Here is an 11,674-nt window from a genome sequence, read left to right on the forward strand (position 1 = left end):
CAAAAAAGGAGCCAGACGGGGACAAACCAGGTCAGAGGGTGGGACAGGCAGCAGTATTCCGTCAGATTTATTTACCTTCCTACAGTGAGTTCCAAAGCGAGTAAGGGGGAACATTAGTTATTCAGTTGTGTATTTGGGGCACCAGGCTGGGCACTCTCGGGTGTGTCCTTATGTTCTCACAGCCCCGTTTCAGACAAGAAAAGCAATGTTAGATGTCTCTTCCAATCCACACAGCTAATAAGGGGCAGAACGAGGGCGAAACCCAGGCCTCGCCTAGGAAGGGGGCTGGCGGGAAGTGGGGCGGGCTTCTGTAGGGGCTGAGCTGGCAGGAGAGACCCCACCAGGCTGCAGAGGAGTATGAGCTGAGTGGTCCTGCACGGCCTGGGCTGGGGTCTGGGCAGGGGCTAGAGCCAGCAGGGCGCTTTCACAGACAAGGGTTCTAGGCCCTTGAGGTCAGTCAGACAAAAGAGGGCTTCAGAGCTGTTCCAGGGGAGAGCCAGCCAGGCTCCCAGAGGCCTCAGGACAGGTAGAAAGTCCCAGAGGCAAGGATGTTTTCCTGAGGACTTGTTTGCTCCCTGGTCCCCCTTCCCACCCCCTCGAGGGCTCCTTGCCTGGCCTGGAGCCCCAGGGACAGACCCTAGGAAGCAGAATGTGTTCTCAGCCATCTCCTTCCTCGGCTCAGGGGTTGCCAGGCTCCTCAGTGAGCCAAGTCCTGGTGCCCAGGGACACATCAGGCTCTCGGAGCCCAGGGGTCCCACGGGCAGGTAATTCCCAGGCAGTGGGGTGGTGCTGTGAGAGAGGATCTCTGTCTGGAGGAGGGTGGGTGAGCCAGCAGAGGCGCTGGGTAACCAGGGAGGGAATTAAGTCCTAGAGGAAAGAAGCAGCTTGGGTGTGATGGGAGGTAGGATACCAGGCTAGGGACACCCAGCGACCAGCTCCCGGGTGCAGGGAGCCTGAGCTCTGAGGGGAGAGGCTTAGGGGAGGGGAGCGGGTGGAAGGCGGAGTCAGGAGGCTTATTAGAACAGAAAAGGAAAGTTGTCCCGGGAACAACAGCAGAAAGTTCTGGATCACAGCCTCCTCCCTGTGCCCCTCCTGCCCTCAGACTCCGCCCCAGGGTCTCCCCGGAGAGCAGTGCTGAAGTCCCTGGTGTTCCAGCAGCCACTCAGAGAGCAGTCTGCAGAGGGTCCACGGGGGGCAGCGTCAGGATGAATGGGCAGAGGACCCCTTTGGCCCCCGGGGGAAAAGGCTGTAGCTCCTTGGCCTGGAACTGGGCGGTTCCCTCGGAGACCGTGAAGGTGGCTGTGACCTGGTGGTTGAGGCAGTAAATGGTGTTGCCCAGCACGGCGCAGCGGAGCGGGGCGGGGTCGGGCAGGGGCAGGGAGGCGGCCCGACTCCAGGAGCATGTCACGGTGTTGTAGCGCATCACCGCGGCGCCCACGCCCCGCAGCAGGTCGAAGCGGTACAGGAAGCCCCCCAGAGCCACAATGTCGCTGGACCGCCGGTGGCTGGCACTGTAGGGGCACTCGTCCCACGCGTCCTTCGCGGGGCTGTACCTGAGCAGGCGGTAGAAGAGGTGGCCGCCGGTAACATAAATGTCCCCCAGGCAGGCCACAGCTTCGTGAGCCACGGGGAAGGTGCCTGCAGGGAGGGGCGCACGGGAGGTCCAGGCATCTGTGCGCGGGTCGTAGCGCTCCATGCTGTACAGACACTCGCCCCCGATGGCGTACAGCAGCCCGTCCAGCGCCACCAGTTTGAGCTGGGCACGCGCCTGCTGCATGGGCCGCACCTGGCTCCAGATGTTGGTCAGAGGGTTGTAGCAGAAGACCTCGTTGGAGCAGACGGCCTCGGCACCGGATCCACGGATGCCCCCCGCCAGGAACAGGTAGTTGTGCAGGGTGCAGAGACCGCAACCCCGGAGCGGGGCCTCCTGGGGCACCTGGGTCAGGGGCCGCCACGCGTTCTCCCGGGGGTGGAACACGTGCAGGTACGTGCGGGGAGGCGGGGGTGCGGGCCGCACCGCGGGAGCCTCCACCCCACGAGGGTCCCTTGTGAGCCCCAAGCGGCTCACCCGGTAGAGGCTGGGCAGCACGAGGACCCCCAGCACCGCCTGGCCCCGGCTGGTCCGAAGGCTCAGGACGCGCTCCCGGTCAGCCCCACTCAGCTGCCGGTAGAGGCTCGGGTCTCCCAGCACGTGTAGCAGATTGTCACTCATCCAGGCATAGGTCTCCTGGGCCAGGCCGGGGTCCCTGTGCTGCTGCGCAAAGGCCAGTGCCTCCAGGCAGCTACCCAGGTCCAGCCATCGCGGCAGAGCCGCTGCCGCCAAGGATCTGGGCTTCTGGGGCCCCTCCACCACCCCCCAGCCCCCCGGCCTCTGCAGAAACACCATGAGTTTTCGGGCCTCCTTCTGCTTCTCAGTGAGGACCTGCCCGCTGCCTGCAGGGTTGGGCCCCTCCCCGGGCTCCTGTCCTCGGCGCTGCCCTGGGGCCGCTGGGCTGACCTCACGCTCAGAGCTCTGGGATATTTCGCACAAGCTGCGTTTCCGTGGCCGGGGGACGGGCTGTGAGTCCCGCCTTGTAACTGGGGAGGGTGCAGGGCCAGGCTGCGTCTGCTCCGGTGGCCATGAGGGGGCCCTGGGTTCTGCAGCTCCAGGTGGCAGCGAGTCTGGAGGTTTCTCCTCAATTCTCTCCCCTCTTGGGCCTGAGGGCGGCCCTGCGGTGGGAGCCTCGTTGGTCTCGGTGCTGCTCTGCTGTGGCGGAGCTCCAGCCTCAGCCAGGCCCCCTGTGACCAGTCCAGCCGAGCCACGCCTGTCCTCATGGCTGGGGACGGCCTCTTCAGGGGAAGAGCCAGACTCTCTGTTCTCAGAGGGTGTGGAAGTGCTGGGATCTCTGGGGCTCTCCAGAGCTGCCCTTGGGACTCTCCCTTGGGGCCTCTCTGGCCTGGGGAAGGGGTGACTCCTAAGAACCATCGAAATAAGGTTTCCCCAGCTAGTTGAGAGCTGCCCCTCCTGACTGCCCTTGCAGAGAGCCACACTGGGCTTCTGAGATGCAAGCCTTGACCCACTAGCAGGCCCAGGGGCTGCAGCTGTGACAGGGGACGGGCCTGGGGCAGGGGATGGCACTGCTTTGAGATTTTCATCCTCAGCAGGACCCTGGCCAACTCTGGGGGGCAAAGAGACTGACAGAGAGGAGGTCAGAAGAGTTGGGGCTACAGGTAAGAGACCTGGATGGGGACGTGCTGTGGGTGGGAGGGGGTTAGGGGTGCGTGGAGAGGACGTGAGGGAGGGGCTCAGGGAGGGCATGCAGCTGCGAACCTCTGCAGCTCGCTTCCCTCTGTCAGAGCCACCAGCCACCTGGCCTTGCAGGCTCCCTTCTCTAAAACTGTGGCCGCCTTGCTCCTTTGTCCCTCCAGGCCCTGAACTGAAGAAAGGGTGGTCTCCAGAGCCGTTAGCCCCAGACTCACCCGCAGTGCTGGCCTCTGTGGTCCCCTCCCCTTGGGACAAGTGTGGGTGTCCCCCCTGTGGCCCCTCTTGTGATAGGCCCATGGAGCCTGGGGCCTGGCTGAAGCTCCCGGTGACAAGGACCTCCCTCCTCACCCAGGGCCAACCTTCCATGGAGGCTGGGGACCTCTGAGACTCCCTGGGGGCCAGGGTCCCAGCCTCCCTGCTCTCAGTAGCTTTGGCTCCTGAGTCCAGAGCTAGGACTGGGGCTGGTTGGGGGCTGCTCTTCCCACGCCCCCTCTCTGAGACATCCATCGGGGGCCTAGTCTTCAGGGTGTACGATGGGGGCAGCTCCTGGGGGAAAGGGAGCCCCTGGGAGCCCGCGGGGAGGCTGCTGGCTGCACCCACAGAATCCCACACACTCACCACAGTGCCCAGGGACAGGGGGTCCAGCCTTGGGGAGCGGCAGGTTCTCTCTCCTGAGCTGCGGTCCACCTGCCACCGGCGGCTGCCTGGGCCCCTCCCCAGTGAGCCAGGTGACGCCACACCTTGCTGCCAGGGGCTGGTGTCCCGTTCCACCATGTGGACGAGGGCCTGGTGAGCTGGTGCCTTGGCTTGGACGCCTCCTGCTTCTACCTGTACCTCCACTTCTCCGCCAGGACTCCGGGGGGTGAAGTGTATCAGGAGGGGGACAGACGTCCCCTCTGCTTTGCTCTGACCCAGGAGGGCAGCACCTGGCCTGCGAGGCTCCCTTCCTTTTCCTCGGGGGGCTTCTGGAGTGGCATTACCACGCTGCTGTCCCAAGGCCCCTCCGCTGGCCACCTCACCAGGTGTCTTGAGTGGAGGTGTAGCTGTAGCAGCCAGACCTCCACCTCGCGGGGGCTCCTGATCCTGGGCCCCTGCTGCAGCTGGACTCCCCTGGCCACGTCCTGGAGGGTATGGCTTCCCCTGCCCTGAGCTGTGTCCCTCGACACCACCACTGACCTTGGATTTCGGGGGCAGGGCTGGCCCAGGTCCTCCCACCTGTGAAGGTCGAGGGGCTGTGGATGCTGGACCTGCCGCCTCCTGGTCCTGCCCAGAGCCAAACCAGTGCAAAGCTAGCGCCGTGGCGGCCACCACAGCCAGCGCCAGCAGGGTCAGCACGGCGCCATCCCAGTCTTCATCCCCATCCCCGTCCCAGCCCCAGCCGGGGCCGTCAGCCTCCGAGACGCCCTGGGTCATGGTCTGGGCGGAGACCCTGCGTGAGGAGCTGGGCAGCAGGCTGGGAGCTATGTGCTGCACACACCAGGTCCTGCTTCAGGCCTGGGTGCCACCTGGTGTCGCGCAGATGGCATCCGTGACGTGCCCCGCCCAGAGGGCTGCCCAGTTAAGGTGGCCCTGTGCCGGGGCCAGTGCGCCGCCCAACCTGGGAGGGGTGGGCCTCTGTGTCTGCACCCGGGCTTGGGTGTTGTTAGGAGGGCCTGGCTGGAGGTATCAGGAGACAGCATAACCCACGGCAGCTCCAGGAGCTCAGGGACCTCCCCAGGCCCCTGCCCAGCTCCTGCCCCTTCCCTTTTTCCATAGGTTCCAATGGCAAATGGCAGCGTTTCTCAGCACTCTTCTGGCATCCCAGCCGACCCACTTCTGCCTAAGAGGCCCTCACACCCCGAAACTCATCCCACACCCCCGCGTCCCTCCTCTGAGCTCGGGGCCAGCCTCAGGGGGCTCTGGCGGGGAAGAGTTACCCACAGGAAGATGTTATCTGTAGCTGCAGCAACACGATGAGGCCCTGATGAAATTACCAGAAACCGGAGAAGACTATTCCACTCTTGGCCAGGGTAGGGGGGGGGGGTCTCCCTGAGGAGGGGGGCCGTGGGGGGCGGGGGTCCTGACCCTAAGCACTGCCCAGCACACAGATGGGCTGCCGGGAAGGTGCACAGGTGTGAAGCAGAGGCTGGCGCTTCTCCCTTCCGGACACACAGGTGCTTGGGGGGGCCGAGGCTGACTCTCCCTTCCCCTCCTCCAGCAGCCTCTGGACTCTCCGTACCCTGAGTTCGGCAGAGATGGGATGGTTGTCAAAAGGAATTTTTAAGCTATCATGAGTAAAGGGTGAACAAAGTAAAGAAAATCCAAAAGTTTATTGGCCTCTTTATTGGCCTGGTTTATCAGAAACTTCTAGAGCCCTGGGCCTCCCTCTGGGCCATCTTGACTGCCAAACGCCACTCTCACCGTGGAGAACGCTGAGCCCCTGCCAGCTCCATCTCCCATCACCGCTCAGCCCTGGGAGACTTCACAAACCCTCCTCTGGCCCCGGGGCTCTATCAGTCTGACTTCTGGTGCCTCATCTCGGGCCTCAGCCTTCCCTCATCCACCCCCTCCCTCCTCGCCAGGACTCAGGCCCCTCACAGGCCGGCGTGTAGGTGCCCTGCAGCGCTTGGCTTCTCAGGGGACAAGCCTTGTCTCCTCTATCTGCTTCTCACTGAAGCGGAGGAGTAAGTCTCAGGACAGGTGCCATGTGGGACCCAGACATGAAAAAGAGCCTGGAGCTCCTGGGACAAAGGCAGGCCCCCACAACATGTACTTGTTCCTTCTTCAGGGACAGAGGACTCTCCCTGACTCAGGCAGCGAGATGGCCAAGGCATGTCCCTGGCACCCAGCCTGGGTTCTGCTGAGCCTCAGGTATCTCACCCACCTGTCCCCTCCCAGCCTCCCCCCTCCCCGAGCGTATTATGTGACAGTAAGAGGAAGGATGGAAGGGGGCCCTGCCTTAAGGTGGACCTCAAGCTGGTGGCGGGCTTTCTGGATGCCGCCCTCATTCTCTGTCCTGGTCCCAGGCTCTGCCTCTTGGTTAAGTTTGGGGTCCAACAACCTTGAGAGGACGGAGATGACACCATCATCTGCACCTCTGTATTGGCCATGTGGTGTCCACCACGCATCTCCACCCAGTACCTGAAGACCCCTGCCGTCGGTCTGAGCACCAGGCTGCGGCCAGAGAACACGTGTCCACTAGGGATACCTTAGGACACCAACTTCACAAGGTGCTGAGGACCGTGACAGGTCCTAGAGACACACAGGTGACCAAGGAAGGGTCTAGTCCCCTCCTCTGTGGAAAGGAAACACCTGACTTTGTCAAAACCCTTGACTTTGTCAAGGGCAAACCCTGCCCTTCGTGGAGAAGCTACCTACTGGGAAGGTGACTGGAGACATGTTACCGCCCAAAATGGTGGGAATTTTGCCCTCTTTCCATAGAGAGTAAAAATGTGGCACTGCTGCAAAGGTGACAGAACTTCAGAAGCACACAGGATCACCCATAGAAATTGTGAGATACGAGTAATTGTTCTGGTTGTGCTATGATGGCAGAAATATCACAGATTCCCATTGAGGTAAAAATAAAGATCAAAAATATGGGTCCCGGGAAAGTCTGACCTGTAGCAGCCTCCTCAGAGCTCCATTTCCAGTTGCCTGCTGAGGCAGGACCCCTGTCCCAGTCCCTCCAAGGAATAGAGGGACTTGGGCCTATGGACCCAGAGATCCTGTTTCCTCAGAGACAACACAAGCAAAACAGGAATGGAGGCAGTCACCTGCTTGCCAGCAACCATGACCAATGGAGCTGGGGGCCCGGGAGGTGGGGAAATCCATCCACATGAGCTGATCCACTGCAGCACCCACAGGAAGACCCCCACTAACTGGTCACAAAGCCCCAACTACGCTAGCTCCCATGGTGCCTTTCTGAAACATTTGGTGGAGGAAAAGCCTAGTGTGATGAAGACATGATTCCACGTGGAGAGCTAAATACAAATGGACAGCTAATATAAATAAGATGGTAGAGAGCTGCAAACTCCATTAAATGTAGGGTTTTTCTATTACTGGAATTTTTTAAAGGCAAAAAGATTGCATAATCAGAAATGATATAAAACAAAGAATATAATATTATATAATCATGTTTATGTTAAAAGTATATATGTATTTTTATATATGTATAAATAAATCTAGAATAATGTTTAAGGCTTAGAAAATATAAATCTCAGATTTAATAGTTATATAGTTATACCCAACAGGGGATACCTTTTAAGGAATCCATCTGAGGTGGGGAAAGATTTATGCAGGAAAAAGTTATTTAAAAAAGACAAACAAGGGCTTCCCTGGTGGCGCAGTGGTTGAGAATCCGCCTGCCAACGCAGGGGGACATGGGTTCGATCCCTGGTCCGGGAAGATCCCACATGCCGCGGAACAACTAAGCCCGTGCGCCACAACTACTGAGCCTGCGCTCTAGAGCCCGCGAGCCACAACTGCTGAGCCTGCGTGCTGCAACTACTGAAGCCCGTGTGCCTAGAGCCTGTGCTCCACAACAAGAGAAGCCACTGCAATGAGAAGCCCGCGCACTGCAATGAAGAGTAGCCCCCACTCGCCGCAACTAGAGAAAGCCGGGGCTTAGCAACGAAGACCCAACGCAGCCAAAAATAAATAAATAAATAAATAAATAAATATTTTTTAAAAAGACAAACAATACAATGTGATTTATAATGGAAAAAATTAAAACGCCTAAGCATTCAACAATATGGGAATGATGAAGAGAACATGTGTTTCCACACAAATCTAAAATTTTTTTGTTCTAGTTCTGCAAAAAAAAATGCCACTGGTAATTTGATAGGGATTGCATTGAATCTGTAGATTGCCTTGGGTAGTGTGGTCATTTTAACAATATTAATTCTTCCAATCCAAGAACACAGTATATCTTTCCGTCTGTTTCTGTCAACTTCAGTTTCTTTCATCAGTGTCTTATAGATTTCAGAGTACAGTCTTTTGCCTCCTTAGGGAGGTTTATTCCTAGGTATTTTATTCTCTTTGATGCAGTGGTAAATGGGACTGTTTCCTTAATTTCTCTTTCTGATAGTTCGCTGTTAGTGTATAGAAGTGCAACAGACACCAGTCAGGATGGCCATCATCAAAAAGTCTACAAGTAATAAATGCTGGAGAGGGTGTGGAGAAAAGGGAACCCTCTCGCACTGTTGGTGGGAATGTAAATTGGTGCAGCCACTGTGGAGAACAGTATGCAAGTTCCTTAAAAATCTAAAAATAGAACTACCATATCATCCTGCAATCCCACTCCTGGGCATATATCTGGAGAAAACTCTAATTCAAAAAGACACCTGCACCCTAGCGTTCACAGCAGCACTATTTACAATAGCCAAGACATGGAAGCAACCTAAATGTCCATCGACAGAGGAATGGGTAAAGAAGATGTGGTACATTTATACAATGGAATATTACCCAGCCATAAAAATGAATGAAATAATGCCATTTGCAGCAACATGGATGGACCTAGGGAATTCCCTGGTGGTCCAGTGATTAGGACCCAGCGCTTTCACTGCATGGCACCAGGTTCAATCCCTGGTCGGGGAACTGGGATCCTGCAAGCCTCACAACTTGGCCAAAAAAAAAACCCAAAAAAACAAACATGGATGGACCTAGAGATTATAATACTAAGTGAAGTAAGCCAGACAGAGAAAGACAAATATCATATGATATTGCTTATATGTGGAGCATATAAGCATATGATATTGCTTAAAAAAAAAAAGATACAAATAAATTTACATACAAAACAGAAATAGATTCACAGCCATAGAAAACAAATTTATGGTTACCAAAAAGGGGGGGTAGTATTAGGAGTTTGGGATTAACATAAACACACTATTATATACAAAATAGATAAACAACAAGGACCTAATGTATAGCAGAGGGAACTGTACTTAATATTTTGTAATAACCTATAAGGGAAAAGAATCTGAAAAAAATATATGTATACGTATAAATGAATCATCTTGCTGTACACCCGAAACTAACACAGCATTGTAAATCAACTATACTTCAATTAAAAAAAAAAATCACAGTGAGGTGCCACTTCACATCCACTAGGATGGCTGTAAATTTAAAAGATAGAGGGACTTCTCTGGAGGTCCAGTGGTTAAGATTCCACGCTTCCACTGCAGGGATCACCGGTTTGATCCCTGGTTAGGGATCCCACATGCCGTATGGCATGGCCAAAAAAATTTTTTAAATTGATTATTTCCTCAAGGTAACCAGAAGGCAAAAGCCTATAGCAGATGTACAAAACATAATGAGAAAGGAATCTAAACACTAAAGAAAGTCGTCAAACCACAAGGGAACAGAGCAAGAGAAAAAGAAAGAAACAGAGGGCTTCCCTGATGGCGCAGTGGTTAAGAATCCGCCTGCCAATGCAGGGGACACGGGTTCGAGCCCTGGTCCAGGAAGATCCCACATGTCGCGGAGCAACTAAGCCCGTGCGCCACAACTACTGAGCCTGCGCTCTAGAGCCCGCGAGCCACAACTACTGAGCCCGTGTGCCACAACTACTGAAGCCCGCACGCCTAGAGCCCGTGCTCCGCAACAAGAGAAGCCATGACAATGAGAAGCCCGCGCACCACAACTAAGAGTAGCCCCCGCTCAGCGCAACTAGAGAAAGCTCGTGCGCAGCAACGAAGACCCAACACAGCCAAAAATAAATAAATTAATTAATTTTTTTAAAAAAGAAAGGAACAGAGAACTATAAAAGCAGCAAGAAAACAACTAACAAAATTTTTAAATGCTTATGAAACTTACTACAAAATATTATATTAATGCAAAGCAAAAATTTGGGTTTCTCCTTGTTAAATGGTATACTGGTTTTAGAAATTAAACTGGTCATTTATCTGGAATATTGTATGTATTACTTAAATATATTGTGTTTTTAATGAAAAAAATAAAATAAAATAAAATGTAGAAAATAAGTGAATTGGTGAGGATGTGTAAAAACTAGAATTCTCATATATTGCTGGTGGGAATGTAAAACTGTTCAACCACTGTGGAAAACAATTTGGCAAAAAAGCTAAACATGAAATTACCACATGATCCAGCAATTTTAGGTATAGACCTAAAATAATTAAAAACAGGTACTTAAACAAGTATATGTACATACATAGCAGCACAATTCAAAACAGCCAAAAGGAAGAAACAGCCCAAATGTCCATCAACAGATGGATAAACAAATTGTGATCTATATATACACTGGATCAGCCATCAAAGGAAGGAAATCCTGACGCAGACTATGACATGAATGAACCTTGCAAACATTATGCTCAGTGAAATAAGCCAGACAGACACAAAAGGACAAATATTGCATGATTTCACTTATATGAGGCACCTAGAGTAGTCAGATTCATAGAGACAGAAAGTAGAGTAGAGGTTGCTAAGGGCTGGGGGAGGGGAGGCGAGTTATTGTTCAACAGGGACAGAGTTTATCTCGGCAATGATGAAAGTTTTGGGTACAGATCGTGGTGATGGGTATACAGCATTGTGAATGTATTTAATGCCACTGAATTGTCCCCTTACAAATGGCTAAAATGATAAATATTAACACACAGTCCCCAAACTGTCATTAGTCTGCAGCACAGGCCAGTTGTCGATGTTCTGAAGACACCATGTAAGATCCCACCAGCGAGGGTGACCGGGAGCGCTCATCACATTGTACATTTGTAGGTTCCTCAAGAGGGACTAGTTTCTCCAAGAAATGAGAAATGAATCAAAGACTGTCCAAGCCCAAGAACAGCCCTCAGGAGTGTGCCTGCCGAGAACTAAGGCTGCATATGACGGTCCTGGCAGTAGGACACCAGCATCAGCCAAGGCCTTGATGTCTCTGGGCACAAGTGCCCAGTCCAGACGGGTCGGTTCTCAGCTAAGACGCCTGAAGAGGGAAGCAACGTCTAGATTCATGACCAACAACTGAGAAATCCCATTAAGAATCAACAGGCTAATTGTTAACATCAACAACCAATATTTAATAAATAAACAAGTAATCAAGAAGTAACAGTTGAGAAAACAAAATTATTTTTTATTTAGAAGCATTGAGCGCAGAGAGGGAGGAGTGTTCTTCCCATGACACTGATTATAATGTCGAAGGGAGAACTCATACCACATGGATTTGTTTTTAAATTTGTGACAAATAAGAACAAAGTAAGTCGGAAAAGAAAAAAAAAAACCTTAAATTTCCTCCTTGCCAAATATTATAAAAAATTTCACCAATGATAAATCCTGAACAATAATTAGACAAACTGAGCAATGGGGTGAGGGGGCATGGTGGGTTCAGAGTGCCCACTGGAGGTGGGTGCTGAGCATGGGGTCCTCCTAAATAACGACTGGGGTTTACGGAGGTGCCTCAGAAATAGTGTTCAAATATAACCTCGATGAGGACTTCCCTGGTGG

The 11,674-nt window shown here is 53.6% G+C and overlaps 2 protein-coding genes across 2 annotated transcripts; both read right to left on the reverse strand.

Moving 5' to 3' along the window:
* Positions 1 to 49: 49 nt before the first annotated feature.
* Positions 50 to 3,092, reverse strand: KLHDC7B (kelch domain containing 7B). The gene has a single exon (XM_082421647.1). The coding sequence runs from the start codon at positions 2,963 to 2,965 to the stop codon at positions 1,163 to 1,165; it is 1,803 nt and encodes a 600-aa protein (XP_082277773.1). The 5' UTR covers positions 2,966 to 3,092; the 3' UTR covers positions 50 to 1,162.
* A 45-nt stretch (positions 3,093 to 3,137) lies between these two features.
* On the reverse strand, positions 3,138 to 9,779 carry LOC309640955 (uncharacterized protein; the record flags this gene model as incomplete). The annotated part of the gene is made up of 2 exons (XM_082420433.1): positions 3,209 to 9,779; positions 3,138 to 3,158 (listed from the first exon to the last, which is right to left on the reverse strand). The coding sequence occupies exons 1-2, from the start codon at positions 4,655 to 4,657 to the stop codon at positions 3,138 to 3,140; spliced, it is 1,470 nt and encodes a 489-aa protein (XP_082276559.1). The 5' UTR covers positions 4,658 to 9,779.
* Between the last annotated feature and the right edge of the window lie 1,895 nt (positions 9,780 to 11,674).

Source organism: Balaenoptera physalus, assembly GCF_965194825.1.
Source record: "Balaenoptera physalus genome assembly, chromosome: 13".
Lineage (NCBI taxonomy): Eukaryota > Metazoa > Chordata > Mammalia > Artiodactyla > Balaenopteridae > Balaenoptera > Balaenoptera physalus.

Coding starts and splice junctions, on each gene's coding strand:
- KLHDC7B (XM_082421647.1), bottom strand. CDS start 2,965: ATGGTTCTTAGGAGTCACCCCTTCCCCAGGCCAGAGAGGCCCCAAGGG.